We start from the raw sequence: 16,338 nt of genomic DNA on the forward strand, positions 1-16,338 counted from the left end.
GGTATTAAGAAAAAAAGGTAACAGTCAACTGAGAAGGAAGAAACCAAAGCCAGCACCGCTAATTACACTTCCCATGTAGACAGCTTCCAACAATCATAAAATACTTTTATAACGTTATTTTGGATGATGCTCACCTGCCCTCCTTCCCTCACAGGTTTGTTATATTATCATCCTTACTTTACTAATGAGGGAAACTAAGACTCAGTGAAGTTAAATAACATACAAAAAAAAATTTTTTTTAATAAATAAACGACATGCCAAAGATCAGCAATATAGAAGTAGCATAACTAAGTCTCAAACTCGGGTCCTAGAATAGCATGGAGTTACTCAGAAAAGGCTACATGGGAGATGAACTCTATTCTAGGTCTTGAAAGATGGGAGCATTCTTTCATTCCAGGCCCTGGACTAGATGTGAGGGAAATATCAGTACACAAGATAGTCATGGTTCCTTTGCTCATAGTGATAGGTCCTCCCCTCACCTAAAGTGTGGTGGCAAATACAAGACAAAAATAAAATCACACAGGAAAGTGGAGGAGGGCATTCCAGACAAAGGAAACCATGTGAGCAAGACCAGACAGAGGTAAAAAGCAGGGGCTATGGAAGGACAATAAAGGGATCAGCCAGAGAAAAATCAAGCTAGAGATGGGAAGCTCTGCTGAAGTATTCTCTCCCTGTTTTCAAAAGATGCATAAATAAGTGAAAGTAGAATGCTGTACATGCTTATGTTCAAACAAGGACCTTACACATCTCCCTGCCCCAGACTAAGCCATCTTTATGAACCTTTTGCTCTTTCTATATCTGGTGCAACAGCAGAGACATTCTTCCCAAGGACACAAGGTTCAGCTGCCCCTACTTTTTACCTGAAGCTGTTCTCAAAAGACTGCACCAGTACTAGTTATTGCTGCAACAAACCAGTAGAAGCACCTAAATTCAGAACTACAAAGTCAGTTAAAACCACTTCAAAAGCTTCTAGTTATCGTAATGCACATCCCAGGTAAGGTTGTAAGTGAAAGACGCTCAGTCGTGTCAAACTCTTTGCGACCCCATGGACTATACAGTCCATGGAATTCTCCAGGCCAGAATACCAGAGAGGGCACCCTTTCCCTTCTCCAGGGGATATTCCCAACCCACGCATTGAAGGCAGGTTCTTTACCAGCTGAGCCACAAGGGAAGCCCATACTGGAGTGGGTAGCCATTCCCTTCTCCATGGGATCTTCTCAACCCAGGGATCGAACCCAGATCTCCCACATTGCAGGTGGATTCTTTACCAGCTGAGCCACAAGGGAAGCCCAAGAATACTGGAGCGGGTAGCCTATCCCTTCTCCAGCGGATCTTCCTGACCCAGGAATCCAACCAGGATCTCCTGCACTGCAGGCGGATTCTTTACCAACTGAGCCATCAGGGAAGCGCCTAAGGCCGTAAGAGATCCCCTAAAAGCACAACAACCCGTTTCAATCTCTCTGCCCCCTTCCTTAAGGGCTTTCACACTAACAGATGTGTGTTCCCACAAACCTGCAGAAAGTGCTGATGCAAATCAAAAAGCTGTGGATGCCACCGAGGCCAAGCAATGTGCCTTGTTTATTCAGCACCTTGTGGTCTTCAAAGCATTTCCGTATGTGTTATCTTGTTTAATCTTCACGATACTCCTTCAAGGTAGGAACGATTCAATCATGTAGTCAACAGATATCTACTGAGTATCTGCTATGGGCCAGACACTGATCTACTCACTGACCAAGGAACAAACCAACCCCCCACCTTCATGAAGCATACATTTTAGGGCAGGGGGAGGTGGAGATAAATATTTATAGACAATGCAACACTGATTAGTGGTAAGTGCTGCAAAGAAAAATAGGGCAAATAAGGGAGTCAAGCATGACAGGGAGTGCTACAAATAGAGTGATCCAAGACGGCCTGTGTGAAGAAACATTTGAGCAGAGTTCCAAAGGAAGTAAGGGAGCAAGTCATGTGGGTATTTGGCAGAAGAGAATTCCAGGTAGAGAGAACAGCGAAAGTTCTGAGACTGGAATGCAGCCAACCAACACTGTGGAACAGCAACGGGAACAGCGTGGCTGGAGCCAAGCGTGAAGGGGACGACGGGGAAAACCAAGAACCTGATCAGGCAGTGCCTTGTCGGCCACTAAGACAGAGGTTTTATAAACCACTCTCATCCTCACTCTGCAGATAAGGAAACTAAAAGTCAGAAAGTACAAAAGACCTGCCTAAGGTAAAAGAAAACGTGAAGTCTTGGGGAGCACCCTGCATTGCAACTTCGAACTCTACTCAGCGCTCCAGCTTCTCCTTGGGAGGGTTAAAAGTCCTCTTTAAAACACAAAGAAAGAATAGACTCTATATGATTTCAATTCCCCTAGACCATGAAATTTTTGCACCTTGTTTTATGTCCCTGGATATGTTTCAATGTCTCCTAGTTTACAGTCTATGGGAACTTGAATAGATTTTGTATCCTACTGTTACGTGAACTTTATGAATTTTAATTAGGCTGAATTGGTTCATGGTGCCTTCCAGATCCACTTTATCCTTCTACTTTTCTGTATATTCATTCTATTAATTTTTGAGAGTTTGATATTGAAACTCCCAACTAAAAATCTTAATTTATCTACTTAAAAAAACAACTGTAATATATAGTGGAACTATATATAACTTGTTCTGTATTTTCCAAGTCTCCTGTGTGTTTTTGTACTTTCACAATTTCAAAAATAAAAAGGAAACAGAAAAAAAAAATAAAGCACAAAGAAAGAGTAAGCGAATGCCTTATCATGGAAGGAGAGGCAAAGTACCCTCAAACTCAGCAATCCCATTTCTGAGTACATTCCACAGGGAACTCTTATAAGAGTCCAAAAGGAGGTGCAGATTTAAGGACAGTGATGGCTTCACTGTTTGAAGCAGCAAGGGGTTAGAAACGACAAAACTGTCTTCTTATTCTAGGGGAATGATAAGTAAAATGTGGTACATGCACATGATAGACTGCTCTGCAACCAAGGAAACAATTAACTAGATACACGTCTAACACTATGAACAGAGCTCAGAAATACGGCACTTGTTTGAAAAAGAAAAACCTGAAATAAAAGTTAAGGGTGGTCATTGCTTCCGTTCAAATACTGCTGCTTCTTTTCCTTCCAAGAAGGCCCCTGTCCCCTGTGAAGGTCACCATGGCCATGTGATTTGCTTTACAAAAACGGGAGCAAAAGTGCCACTTCTAGGCAGAAACTTTAAAAGCCAGCATGTGGTTCTCAAGACTCCCTTCTCATTAAGCATATTTCAGACATGGTGCCTCAGTCAGCCGGAGGCCCTGATTGGAATCCAATAGAGAGTCTCCCATTAACCTGAAAGCATGTTAAACTACTGAGATTTTCTAGTCTATCCCAACTGATGCAGATTTATAGCACAATAGGATTTTCAATAAAAAATGAAAATATTTAAAGTGTACAACATGATGATTCACTATATACACATAGTGAAATGATTATTTCAGTCAAGCTAATTAATATACACATCTCCTCACACATTTACCATGTGGGGTGTGTGTGTGGCAAGAGCACCTGAAATCTACTCTCCCAGCAAATGTCCAGTATTCAACGCGGTATTATTAACTATAGTCATCACACTAAGCATTAGATCTCTAGACGTATTCACCCTATTAACTACAACTTTGTATCCTTTGACAAATATCCTCCCATTTTCCCCACCTCCCCACCCCGGGTAACCACCTATCTACTCTATGCTTTCATGTATTCCTTTTTTTTAGATTCTATATAAAATCTGAAATCATGCAGTATTTTTCTTTCTGTGTCTAGCTTATTTCATTTAGCATTCTGTCCTCCAGGTCCATCCATGGTGTTGCAAATGGCAGGATTTCCTTCAAGGCTGAATAATAGCACAACAGTATACAGCACCCTAAGCACACAAAACAACACTATCTCCCTCCCGAAAGTACACATATACCCAACGAATAGGTAGAATTATAGGACCATATATTAAATATCCAGAGTGGGTGAGATGGTGTCTTGGGGAGAGAAGTGGGGAGGAGGGAATGAAAATAAAGGGAGAAATAACAAAAAAAAAAAGAAAAGCTATTAAAAGACTTGATAAACAGACTATGCAAATATTAGAAATTTCCCTAATTTTCTCCACAAACATTTGTGCACTGATTACTTTCCAGGTACTATTCCAGGCACTACTTATTGAACAGCAAATAAAAAAAGGGCGATCCGATCTTACAGGTTATAAGGTGTACAGAAGACAGAACTATTAAAATACCCCAGTAAAAGATTATGGACAGTGAATGAGTGCCATTAAAAAAGTCAGGTGACATGAGAAAGAGGGACCCACTTTAGATTAGGTGGTCTGTGAACATCTCTGAGGAAATGACAGTTACTCAGAGAGGTGAAGACTGCTTCCTTCGCAGCTTGGGAAGAGAAAGGGAGGATTCATGTCAGGCCAACGGAACAGCATGTGCGAGGGTCTGGAGGGAGCATGGACCATCCAAATGGAGGAAGTGAAAGAAGACCAGCGTAACGGAAGAAAGGAGCAGCAGGAAGTGTGGTTAAAGAGATGGGGCGGGGAAGGGGGGATACAGCAGACGTACAGCCCAATATAAAGAATTTCAATTTTATTTTATTCTAACTGCAATGAAACTATGAAAACTTTTTTTGGGTGTGGGGAGCGGTGCTGAGTTGTGAAGTTTGTGGGATCTTAGTTCCCTGACGAGGGATTGAACCCAGGCCCTCAGCAGTGGAAACAGGAAGTCCTAATCGCTGGACCACTAGGGAATTCCCAGAGAAAACATTTTAAACAGGGAAATGACATGATCTTGTTTCCAACTTATTTCACTCTAACATTCAGCACCCTTGCAATATACTCATATATTTCTGCAAACTTGCAAAAGAAACATTTTTGCAGTCTTTTTCTTCAAGGACCCCCAGAAGCTGCATAGAATCCAGGTCCCATATAACATAACTTTGTCTGAATGGGGTAAGTGCTCCATTAGAGAGCAGTCCCAAGTGCCAGGAAGTCACAAACAACCTTGCCAATTTAGTACCAAGAGTTCTTTAATGTCAATGGACTTTTTTCTTTTTACACTTTATGAAAATGTGCCAAATCATGGCCTGATCTACTGAGAGAAACATGAATACATCAGCTTTGCTTGAAAAACGGGAAAGATGTATTAACAGATGTGTACAGCTTTCCCCCATGAAGGCAAGGGGCAGGGGAACAGTCCCCGTTTTGTCTCAGGCAGCCTACACAGAGATGCCTCCTACTGTAACACAGCCATGAGTCACGGAGGTAGATGCACACGGCACAGAAAACTGAGTAAGGGGGTTGGTTATCCAGAAGCTATGGCGCCTCATCTACCACCACGACTGCAAATTACCTTCAGGCTTCCCTCAGCATTCTCTACCCAGTAACAAAGGTACCAGCAGCCAACACTGACGGAAGAGCTACTACTATTAGCCCATTTAGTCTTCACAACTCTAAACAGATCTATCATTAGACCCATTTTCACAAACAAAAAAACTAAACCTAAGCCCTAGAGAGACCTGACCCAGATCAAAAAACCACAAACTTAGCCTGACTCCACAGTCCAACCTTTTACCCACTGTTTAGAATCTCCCAGTCCCACCAAATATATCTGCCACCAACTTCAGCATAGTTCTTTTCCTTTTTTTCTTCCCTCTCCCCTTTGTAAGAACACAGTCACAATTGTAAGAACTTTGTAAGTTCCTTGTGAGTTCTTACAGTCACTTTGTAAGAACACTGGGTCACAACAACAGAATGACTACAGGTACTTCCACTCACTGCTGCTGCTGCGGCTTAGTCGCTTCAGTTGTGTCCGACTCTTTGAGACCCTATGGACTGTAGCCCACCAGGCTCCTCTGTCCATGGAATTCCCAGGCAAGAGTACTGGAGTGAGCTGCCTTGCCCTCCTCCAGAGGATCTTCCCGACCCAAAGGATCAAACCTGCATCTCTTGTCTCCTGCATTGGCAGGTGGGTTCTTTACCATTAGTGCCACTTGGGAAACCCCACTTTCACTCACTACCTTCCTCCAAAACAAATGGGAGCACGATGGTCAGGACACAACATTCAGTCAGAATCCACTGTGGTCAAAATTTGTCCTGTCCTGCCCTGCTCTGGTGGTGGTGGTGGAGGTGGGGGTGATTTCAGACTATTTTTAGGGGATAAAATTCCGTACACTAAACGTGCATCAATGTTTGCAAAGTTATCCACTAACCTGGGCAAGTTAATATCATGCAAAACAGATACTTCAGTATCGAAAGGAGTTTGTCTGAGGAATGTGGTTGAGCTCACATCACAGGTCTGTTCACCACTGGCCTTGTGATCGTTATAGGGGTGGACAGAGCCACCAAGCCAACAAGTCCCCAGGCTATTAACATCGAGAGAGACAAACAGAGGTTACAGAAATCACCAAAGGGCAGAAGGTCGAGGCCTAATCTGTTCTTTCCATCAGCTGGTTTCCTAAAGTTTCCAGGGGTGCAGGTAAGAGATTAAGAACTCTTAATCTTTTCTGTTTATTTCTCCAGCTCGCCAGATCTTTCTCCTTCACACAGTCCTGTCCCTTACCTAGGATACAAAAGAGCTGGCAACTCAGAAACGTCCATCAAACAGACTCATCACTGTTTAGAGAAGTAAACTGCTGGTTTGTGATGAACACTGGAAGTTGCAGAGATGGAACACCTTGTGTGTGATTTCCAAGAACATGGTGTGATGTCTCAGGTCCAAAATTGGGCTCATGGCCAATTAAAGCAGCCCAGGAGAGACACCTATGAGAAGAGATCTGGTGAATGAATGAAAAGTCAGATGAAGAAAAGAAAAGCAGCTCCCTTCAAAACAAGAGTCTCCAGGAAGAAGGCCAAGGAATGGGAGCTCCCAAAGTCGACAAGTAAAAAGCCTCGGGGGTGTTGGTGTACACAAGTCCTCGCTGGCCAGGCAGCGGCCGCGACTAGCCACTCCCAGCCCACAGGTGTCAAGCACGAAGGTGAGGACTGCTTGCCGGTCCCAACTCCACATTCTACATCCTGAGTTGATCTCAAGACGCAGATGCGATCTTAATTTTTCCAAAACATTGGCTCCCTTCTCCCTGTTACACACCAGAATCCCAGAGAATCTAGGAGAAAGAGCTGGGGACAGGCGGGCGATAAACCAGTTTTTATTTTTTAGGGAGAGGGAAAATAACCAGAGGTCAGGGATGACTGAAAGGGTCGGTAAAGGGGTGGGGATGGGGCATCGCTACTCGTTGGGTGCACGGACTGGTCTGAGTCAGGAGCACAATCAGTGCTTAGTCACTGATACCTCGGCGGCCGGGAGTTCCTCGCGCCCGGCGGCCCGAGACGTACGTGATGACCCGAGCAGAGCCCCGCGCGAGGCGCACACCCGACTGGCTTCTGCACCCCGGCCCGGGCCTCCCCAGCCCGCCCCCCACCCCAAGACTTACTCCGCCGAGCTGGTCCCGTTAACCGCGGAGCCGTCCGGGGCCGGGTTCAGCTGGATGGGCGTCGGCTTCTTCTTGGGCATTTTGGACCCAGGAAAGGCGCTCCCAACTCTGAGGGCGGCCCCTCTAGCTTCCTCCCTCTGAGCTGCCCCGCGCCGGCCTCGCGGGGCCAAGTCTGGGCCGCAAGCCCGAAGGCTGCCTTCGGGGGGCGCGCCCTGCGCGGTCCCGTCAGGGCCAAAGGGCCAGTGGCGGTCTGGGGGAACCCCCGGCCCACTTGCTCAGTGCACAGGGAACCGAAGGGCTTCCCCGCCGGCGCAGCTCGGCAGCCCGGGATTCCCTCCCACTCTCCCTCAGTCAACCGGTCCCGGGCGCGCGCACCACAACGCTGATCCAGCCACAGCCCGGGAAAGTGCGCCGCCGCCACTGCCGCGTTCCAAGCGGCTCAGCGCAGCAGTCCCAGAGACGGACTGGAGGGCGGGGGAGATTTGGGGGAGGGCTGGGGACAGGGGAAGCCTCGCCCCCCCAATTCCAGGAGGCTGCGTTTTCCACACGCCCACCTGGCTCCGCCCCAATTGCCTCTCTGACAGCCAATGAGAGCACGCCTCGGCGGCAGATGACGCGGAAATACGTCACGGGGCGCGGCGCGCGGCCCTGGGGGCGGGGTCCGGCCCTGGCTCCACAGCGCCCTCTGCCGCCTAGAGACTCCCAGGTGGACCTACCGGGAAAGGTTGTGCATCCTGGCTCCCATAGCTAGTCGAGGTGAGCTTGATCCGGTAGGTCGCCACGCGGTCTCCTCCTCTACGGTGCCTGTAGCCCCAGGGCCGAGTCACATTGATGGAGCTAAAGTAATAAAATGAATAAAGAAAAAGACCCCTTCCTGTTTCTAGAGGCAGCGTTGGGGAATAGACAACTTGTCAAGAGACTCCTTGTGTGTAGCAAATTGGCAAGTAGAAAGTTACATGTAAAGTGGTAATACACAGTATTAGTCTGCTGACAAGCGTACAGGGAAATGAGTATTCAGTCCGGATGAGACTTTAAATTGGGGCATTTCTGAGAGCAGATTGGGAATATATCTTAAAAACCTTTTGAAAAAAGTCCTTTCAACAGATAATTCCGGTTCTATAAAACTTGAAGAAAAAAGATGTGAATAAAGAACTTAATGAAATGAAGATGACTTGTATGATTCAAAATACACATTCAGTTCACCTCTTCCTCTTTCCCTTTCTCTTCAGTCCTAAAGGCATTAGGTGTGCAAAACCAGGTAAGCATCTACACCCCCTGGTCCAGAGCAGCCTGTCAGCCACCTAGCCATTTGCAATATGTAGAGGGTAAAGTTTGCTTTTCACTTTTTAGCCATTTATGCTGTTTGAATTTTTTATTATGTATATAATTTATTCAATGTAAAACATATTTTATAAATTGTTTAAAGATTAAAATGAGAATGTAAAATTGTGAAGATATTTTGGAAAACAGTCTGCCAGTTCCTCAGTTAAATATAGTTACCATGCTGCTGCTGCTGAGTCACTTCAGTCGTGTCCGACTCTGTGCGACCCCATAGACAGCAGCCCACCAGGCTCCCCCGTCCCTGGGATTCTCCAGGCAAGAACACTGGAGTGGGTTGCCATTTCCTTCTCCTTTGCATGAAAGTGAAAAGTGGAAGTGAAGTCGCTCAGTCGTGCCTGACTCTGAGTGACCCCATGGACTGCAGCCCACCAGGCTCCCCCGTCCCTGGGATTCTCCAGGCAAGAACACTGGAGTGGGTTGCCATTTCCTTCTCCAATGCATGAAAGTGAAAAGTCAAAGTGAAGTGGCTCAGTCGTGTCCGACCTTCAGCGACCCCATGGACTGCAGCCTACCAGGCTCCTCCGTCCATGGGATTTTCCAGGCAAGAGTACTGGAGTGGGGTGCCATTGCCTTCTCTGATATGACCCTGCAATTCCACTCCTATGTGCTCAAGAGAAGTGAAAATATAATATCCATACGAAACTTGTACACAAATTTTTATGCAAATGTGTGGCAGTATTATTCATAATAGTCAAAAAATGGAGACAACCCAAATGTCCATCAACAGATAAATAAAATGTGGCACATCCATGCAATGGAATATAATTTGACCATAAAAAGGAATGAAGTGCTGATCTGTGCTATAGCATTCATGAACTTTGGAAACATCATGCCAAGTGAAAGAAGCCAACTACAATACCCCACACATTTTGTAATTTCATTTATGTGAAATGTCCAGAATAAGCAACTTTATAGAGACAGAAAGTAGATTAATGATTGTTTAGGATTTGGTGGGAAAGCTGAGCAAGAAACAGTAGAATGACTGCTAAAGGGTAAAAGGTCTCCAGAAACTAAGATCTCGGCATCCAGTCCCATCACTTCATGACAAATAGATGAGCAAAAAGTAGAAACAGTGACAGATTTTATTTTAGCTTACCAAAGTGGATGGGGACTGTAGCCATAAAATTAAAGGATACTAGCTCCTTGGAAGAAAAGCTATGACAAACCTGGATAGCATATTAAAAAGCAGAGCAAATGCTTTTTAATTTTGTCATTTTGTCAATAAAGGTTCATATAGTCAAAGCTTTGGTTTTTCCAGTAGTCAGGTACAGATGTGAGATTCAGACTGTAAGGAAGGCTGAATTCCAAAGACTTGATGCTTTTGAACTGTGGTGTTGGAGAAGACTCTTGAGAGTCCCTTGGACTGCAAGGAGATCAAACCAGTCAGTCCTAAAGGAAATCAGTCCTGAATATTCATCAGAAGGACTGATGCTGGAGCTCCAATACTTTGGTCACCTGATACAAAGAGCCAACTCATTGGAAAACATCCTGATGGGAAAGATTGAGGGCAGGAGGAGAAGGGGGCAGCAGAGGATGAAATGGTTAGATAATATCATTGACTCAATGGACTTGAATTTGAGCAAGCTCTGGGAGATAGTGAAGGACAGAAGAGTCTGGCATGCTGCATTCCATGGGGTCACAAAGAGTCAGACGACTTTGCGACTGAACAACACCAACGCCATGTAATGATATAAATGAATCTCATTAACATCCTGTTGGGTAAAAGAAACTAGACAGGAGAAATATATATGTATTTATGTATATACCATATATATATATATTATACATATATTTACTCAAAACTAACAAATCTAGTCTGTGGAGGCAGAAGCTGGGATAGAGGCATCCTTGAGGAGGAGAGGAATCAAAAGGTGAGTTGAAGGAGGCTTTTAAGGTGCTAGTAACGTTTGCTTTCTTGCTCTGGGTAGAGATCACAGGAAAGTGTGTTCCACGTATGATTTTTATTATCTTTCATTAAAACAGTGTGTGTTCTGGACCTATGTTACCCCTCAATAAAACAATTACTAGAGGAAAAAAAAGAAATTTACCCAACACCACTAATTATCAAGGAAATGGAAATCAAAACCACAATGAGATATCACCTAATACCTGTTAGAATGGCTATCATAAAAAAAAAAAAAAACAGATAAGTATTGGCAGGGTGTGGAGAAAAGGGAACCCCTGGGCTTTTTGGTGGGAACCCAAATTGATACATCAAAAACCCCCCATAAAATTAGTGGAGTTTCTAAAAAGAAATGAAATTAAAAATAGATCTACCAAATGATCCAACAATTCCACGCTTGGGTATGTATCCAAAGGAACTGAGATCAGGATCTCACAGAGATCTCTGCACTCCATGTTCAACACAGCCTTATTCACAGTAGTTAAGATACGGAAACAGCCTAAGTGTCCATCAACAGATGAACAGAGGAAGAAGACCTGGAATGGAATATTCCTCAGCCATGAGATACAAGGAAATCCCGCCATTTGCAGTGATGTGGATGGACCTTACTCTAAATGAGATAAGTCAGACAGAGAAAAACAAATACTGTATGATCTCACTTGTATGTGAAATCTATAAAAGCCAAACTCAGGGAAACAGTAGAGTAGAGGTTACAAAAAACTTGGGGAGAAGAAATGAGGAGATATTGGTCAAAGGGTACAAACTTCAGTTATAAAATCCACGAGTTCTGAGAGCCTGATATACAGTATGGTATAGCTAATAATACTGTAGTATATAACTGACTGTTGCTCAGAGTAAATTTTAAATGTTCTTACACAAAACAGAAATGGTCATTATGGGACAACAAGGAAGGCTTAGTTAACGCTATGGTATAATCATTTTACAATATATAGCTTTGTCAAATCAACATTTTGTACACAAATTTACACAATGTTATACGTCAATTCAGTTCAGTCGCTCAGTCATGTCCAACCGACTCTGTGACCCCATGGATTGCAGCACACGAGGCTTCCCTGTCCATTGCCAACACCCGGAGCTTGCTCAAACTTATGTCCATGGAGTCAGTGATGACATCCAACCATCTCATCCTCTGTCATCCCCTTCTCCTCCTGTCTTAGGTCAATTACATCTCCATAAAACATGGGAGAAAAAGAAATCACAAGAAGACTTTTTTTCCCTGTCAGAAAATAGGTCAGACCAGCTGAAATGTATTTTTATTTTTTCTATTTTGGTTTTTAGACTGAAAGAAAATATAGGCCTTTCTCACATTAAAACATATAGGCCTTCTGAGTATTTTGTGGGTTTAAAAAATTTTATGTAACTAATGCCAGCTTAATATGGGGGGAAAAACTAGAATAGTATAAAAAGATAATAAGAACCATTCATGAAACACTGCCATTTACATTATGGAGTCCTGTGTTCGTACTAGCCATGCTCACACAGTTAATATTTTAGGATCAGTGAAGTTTATGATATTATCAGCCTATGAGTTTTATTTTAGCAGCAAGTCCATATTTGCTTCTTACAAATTAAGACCTTTTATTCTCTTATTATGACAAATTCAACCGGGAAATTCAAAATAAAAAAAGTCAAGTTATGGTAAACAAAAGTTAATCCATATGAGGAAATTCCACCTTACGTTTTCCCTTTTTTTTTTTTGCCATACCCCAAGTAGCATGTGGGATCTTAGCTCCCGCACCAGAGATCAGACCCACACCCCCTGCAGTGGAAGCTTGGCGTCTTAACCACTGTACCGCCAGGGAATTTCCTTCTTCATTTTTATACCACATTTTCCTACTCTCTAGTCATGAGAGAACTCTGACTCTTTATTAAAGGCTTTTACTGTCATTAAAACTCCCTTTGCCTATAATTCATTCTGCCAGGTGGGGCTGACTTTTGTAATGTTTAAATAAACAGCTAAGGAATATAATCCATTGTCTAGATTTTGAAGCTCCTGTGAGTTTGGCAGCTGTTCCTATTGAGTAACTGAGTGAAGGGTCACAGTGGACAGGGTAACACCACCCTCCCCTCCCCCTTCAGAGGCAGTACATCCACTTCCTCAGTTCTAGATGTCAGACATTCCAAATGCAATGAAACCACTGGGTTATTTTGGGAGCCACATTTAATGGTCACTTGCCCTTCGTTTAAAGGAAAAGGTGCCCCAGCAAGGTGAAGGCTGATGCAATTTCAATTGCTGTCTAAGGATGTGGCTTCAACCAGACAGGATGTCAGATCTGGCACCTTTTTTTGGAGGGGAGTGGGGGTAGGGACCTCACCCTGGCTTGGCATCCGTGAGAGATGTGCTACTTTGCTTTTCTCCCTTGGGGAGCACAATGAAAGAAGATATACTTGGGACATTCTAGCTTCCTCGAGGGCAGCTGTGGGGAAGGAAGTCTTGACTTCCTTTGCAATCACAGTCCAGGGTCCCGGATATTCTTAATCTCTAATCTGGTCTGAGATGAAACAAATCTTTCCCAGAACATTTATTTGAATGCTTGTCATCACTGGTCAGTTTGTTTTTTTTTTTTTTTCCCCATTCTTGCTTCTACTCAATGGAAAACCCCAGCATCATCCTTTTCCTGTCAAGTGCTTTGCAAAGATTACAGGCAGGAAATTTAAAATGAGAGTGACCATTTAATCTACAGATTTGAGAGCTATGATAAAAGAATACAGGGCCTACACAGGTAGAGTCATTGTAACATCTATCAATCTTTTTATAATTCATACTCCTGCTCAGAGGCCAGGTCATCTTGTAGAGAGCTTAGAATTTGTCTAAAGAGAGTTTCATCCCCACAAATGAGCAGTGCATGACACATAGTCTCGGGTTTATGTGTATTTTAAGATATTTTAAATTATATTGATTGGTACATCAGTGTGTTTTACCTCAGTTGGGAAAGAATCCACCTGCAATGCACGAGACCCCAGTTCGATTCCTGGATCGGGAAGATCGTCTGGAGAAGGGATAGGCTACCCACTCCAGTTTTCTTGGGTTTCCCTTGTGGTTCAGCTGGTAGAGAATCTGCCTGTAATGTGGGAGACCTGGGTTCAATCCCTGGGCTGGGAGGATCCCCTGGAGAAGGGAAAGGCTACCCACTCCAGTATTCTGGCCTAGAGAATTCTGTGGACTGTATAGTCCATGGGGTCGCAAAGAGTCAGACACAATTGAGTGACTTTCAGTTTCACTTTTCACTTCATACTCCCAGGGAGCAAGGAATCTCTTCTCTGTGATGTTCCAGATTGTTTTCATGGTGCTGTCTCATAAAATATAAAATATTGTTATTGTCATTATACTGATAGCAATTTGGTGTCGTTATAATTACTACTGAGCCATACTGCTATTTATTCTTACTCCTGTGTGTGCTTTCTCTGAATAGATAGACCTTTATAACTAGATCCTTGTCTGGTACCTGATATGGGGTTTCTGTGTAAAGAGAGTGGGAGACAGTTCCTTTTAGAATTTTAGAACTTGAATTAAATAGTACAACTGAGCCTTGGAGGGTTTAGTGGTGCCCTTTGCGGTCACACAGCTAGTTAGGGGTAGAACAGGAACACATCTAATTCCCAGGTTAATGATCTTCTAGAACCTCTTGGTACCTTGCCAAGTAATAGATAGGTACAATTGGTTTTATTTGATAGTCATCAGGTAAGTTTGGCTGTGACATTTTCAAGTATCTCCAATTATAATGACACTAAAGATCTTGATCATGCCATAAATAATGATGATTGTTCCTTTATCTACCACCTCTTTCTGTAATTTTCATACTTACCTTCAATTTCAAGTGGCTTCAAACCACTCGAAATATGCCACATATTTGGCATAAGTTGAATGGTTTGAGTAGATCATAATCCACGCTTTTGAGTTCTAAGAATCTGGGGCCAAACTTAGAAACTGACAAAACTCAATGTCATTCATACTTAGTTTAAAAACTGTTGGGAAAAAACCAATTTCATATAATGTCCATAATGCATACAGTTCAAATTTATTTTAGGGAAATCATCAGAGATGTGCACAAAGATTTATATATAACAGAGATGTGTGTTTCAGCATTACTCATAATTACAAGCTGTAAACACAAATTAATTTTTCTTTTATACTAACTTTGTTTGCTCTCTTTCAATGAATTCAGTGTTTTTTTCCCCCATTCCCCATCTTAGAAGAAAAAAAATCAAGAATTAGTTAACAGTAATTACCTTTAGAAAGAAAGACTTACTGAGTGGGAAGAAAAGCTTTCACTTTTCATTTTGTACTTTTTTTTATTTTGTTAGATTTTTCTGTCCATATAAATGAACTGCTTTATTTTTAAAAAATTTTCTTTGAAAATGTCAACAGGTATTTCCTAGGCAGGAAGATAATGGCAATTTTTGTTTCCCTTCTTTGAATTTCTCTGTGCTAAAAAAGTAATAAATTATGTTATCTTAAGAAACTAATGGCCCAAAATAGAGGATTTTATGATCCATCTACATGATGAAACAGTGCATCAGTTTAAAAATCTCTCTTTAAAATAATAATATAACAGCAGGGGAAAATGCTGCAAAAGTAGTGACAAAAGCACTTATAAAAATTAAATACATATGAGCACCATTTTATTATCAAAATACAGTGTAAATACATATGATGGATAGAGAGAGGGAGAGATTGAGAGAGAGAGAAGAAGAAGGAAATATTTCAAGATGCTAACAGTGTTTATTTCTAGGGGGTAAAATTATAGAGAAGGAAATGGCAACCAACTCCAGTGTTCTTGCCTGGAAAATTCCATGGACAGAGGAGCCTGGCAGGCTACAGGGGCTACAGTTCATGGGGTTGCAAAGAGTCAGGCATGACTGAGTGACTGAGTACACAAAAGTGTGGGTGAGATTATTTTATTTTTTATTTTGTGCTTTTCAGTGTTTTCCAGATTTTGTTGGTGAGTATTTGTTAGTTGATAGTGCCTCAGAGGGCTTCTCTGGTAGCTCAGATGGTAGAGATTCTGCCTGCAATGCAGGAGACCCCAGTTTGATTCCTGGGTTAGGAAGATCCCCTGGAGAAGGGATAGGCTACCCAGTCTAGTACTCACGGTCTTCCCTGGTGGCTCAGACAGTAAAGAATCTGCCACACCAGGCAAGAGGCACACCAGGCCTCCCTGTCCATCACCAATTTCCAGAGTTCACCCAGACTCACGTCCATCAGGTCAGTGATGCCATCCAGCCATCTCATCCTCTGTCGTCCCCTTCTCCTCCTGCCCCCAATCCCTCCCAGCATCAGGGTCTTTTCCAATGAGTCAACTCTTCACATGAGGTGGCCAAAGTACTGGAGTTTCAGCTTTAGCATCAGTCCTTCCAAAGAACACCCAGGACTGATCTCCTTTAGAATGGACTGGTTGGATCTCCTCGCAGTCCAAGGGACTCTCAAGAGTCTTCTCTAACACCACAGTTCAAAAGCATCAATTATTCGGCGCTCAGATTTCTTCACAGTCCAACTATCACATCCATACATGACCTCTGGAAAAACCATAGCCTTGACTAGATGGACCTTTGTTGGCAAAGTAATGTCTGTGCTTTTTAATATGCTATCTAGGTTGGTCATAA

General features: G+C 43.1%; 1 protein-coding gene across 3 annotated transcripts in view; it reads right to left on the minus strand.

Moving 5' to 3' along the window:
• Positions 1–7,910, minus strand: part of MAP2K1 (mitogen-activated protein kinase kinase 1) — a 74,952-nt gene extending 67,042 nt beyond the window's left edge. For all 3 annotated transcript variants that reach the window (XM_086322932.1, XM_086322936.1, XM_086322937.1), the window contains exon 1: positions 7,470–7,910. In XM_086322932.1, the coding sequence (XP_086179058.1) occupies positions 7,470–7,549 (80 nt within the window). In that variant the 5' untranslated portion in view covers positions 7,550–7,910. The remainder of the gene's footprint in view (positions 1–7,469) is intronic.
• Positions 7,911–16,338: the final 8,428 nt, after the last annotated feature.

The sequence above is a fragment of the Bos grunniens genome, chromosome 10 (genome assembly GCF_055505025.1).
Source record: "Bos grunniens cultivar Pamir isolate PY7600 chromosome 10, Bosgru_T2T1.0, whole genome shotgun sequence".
NCBI lineage: Eukaryota > Metazoa > Chordata > Mammalia > Artiodactyla > Bovidae > Bos > Bos grunniens.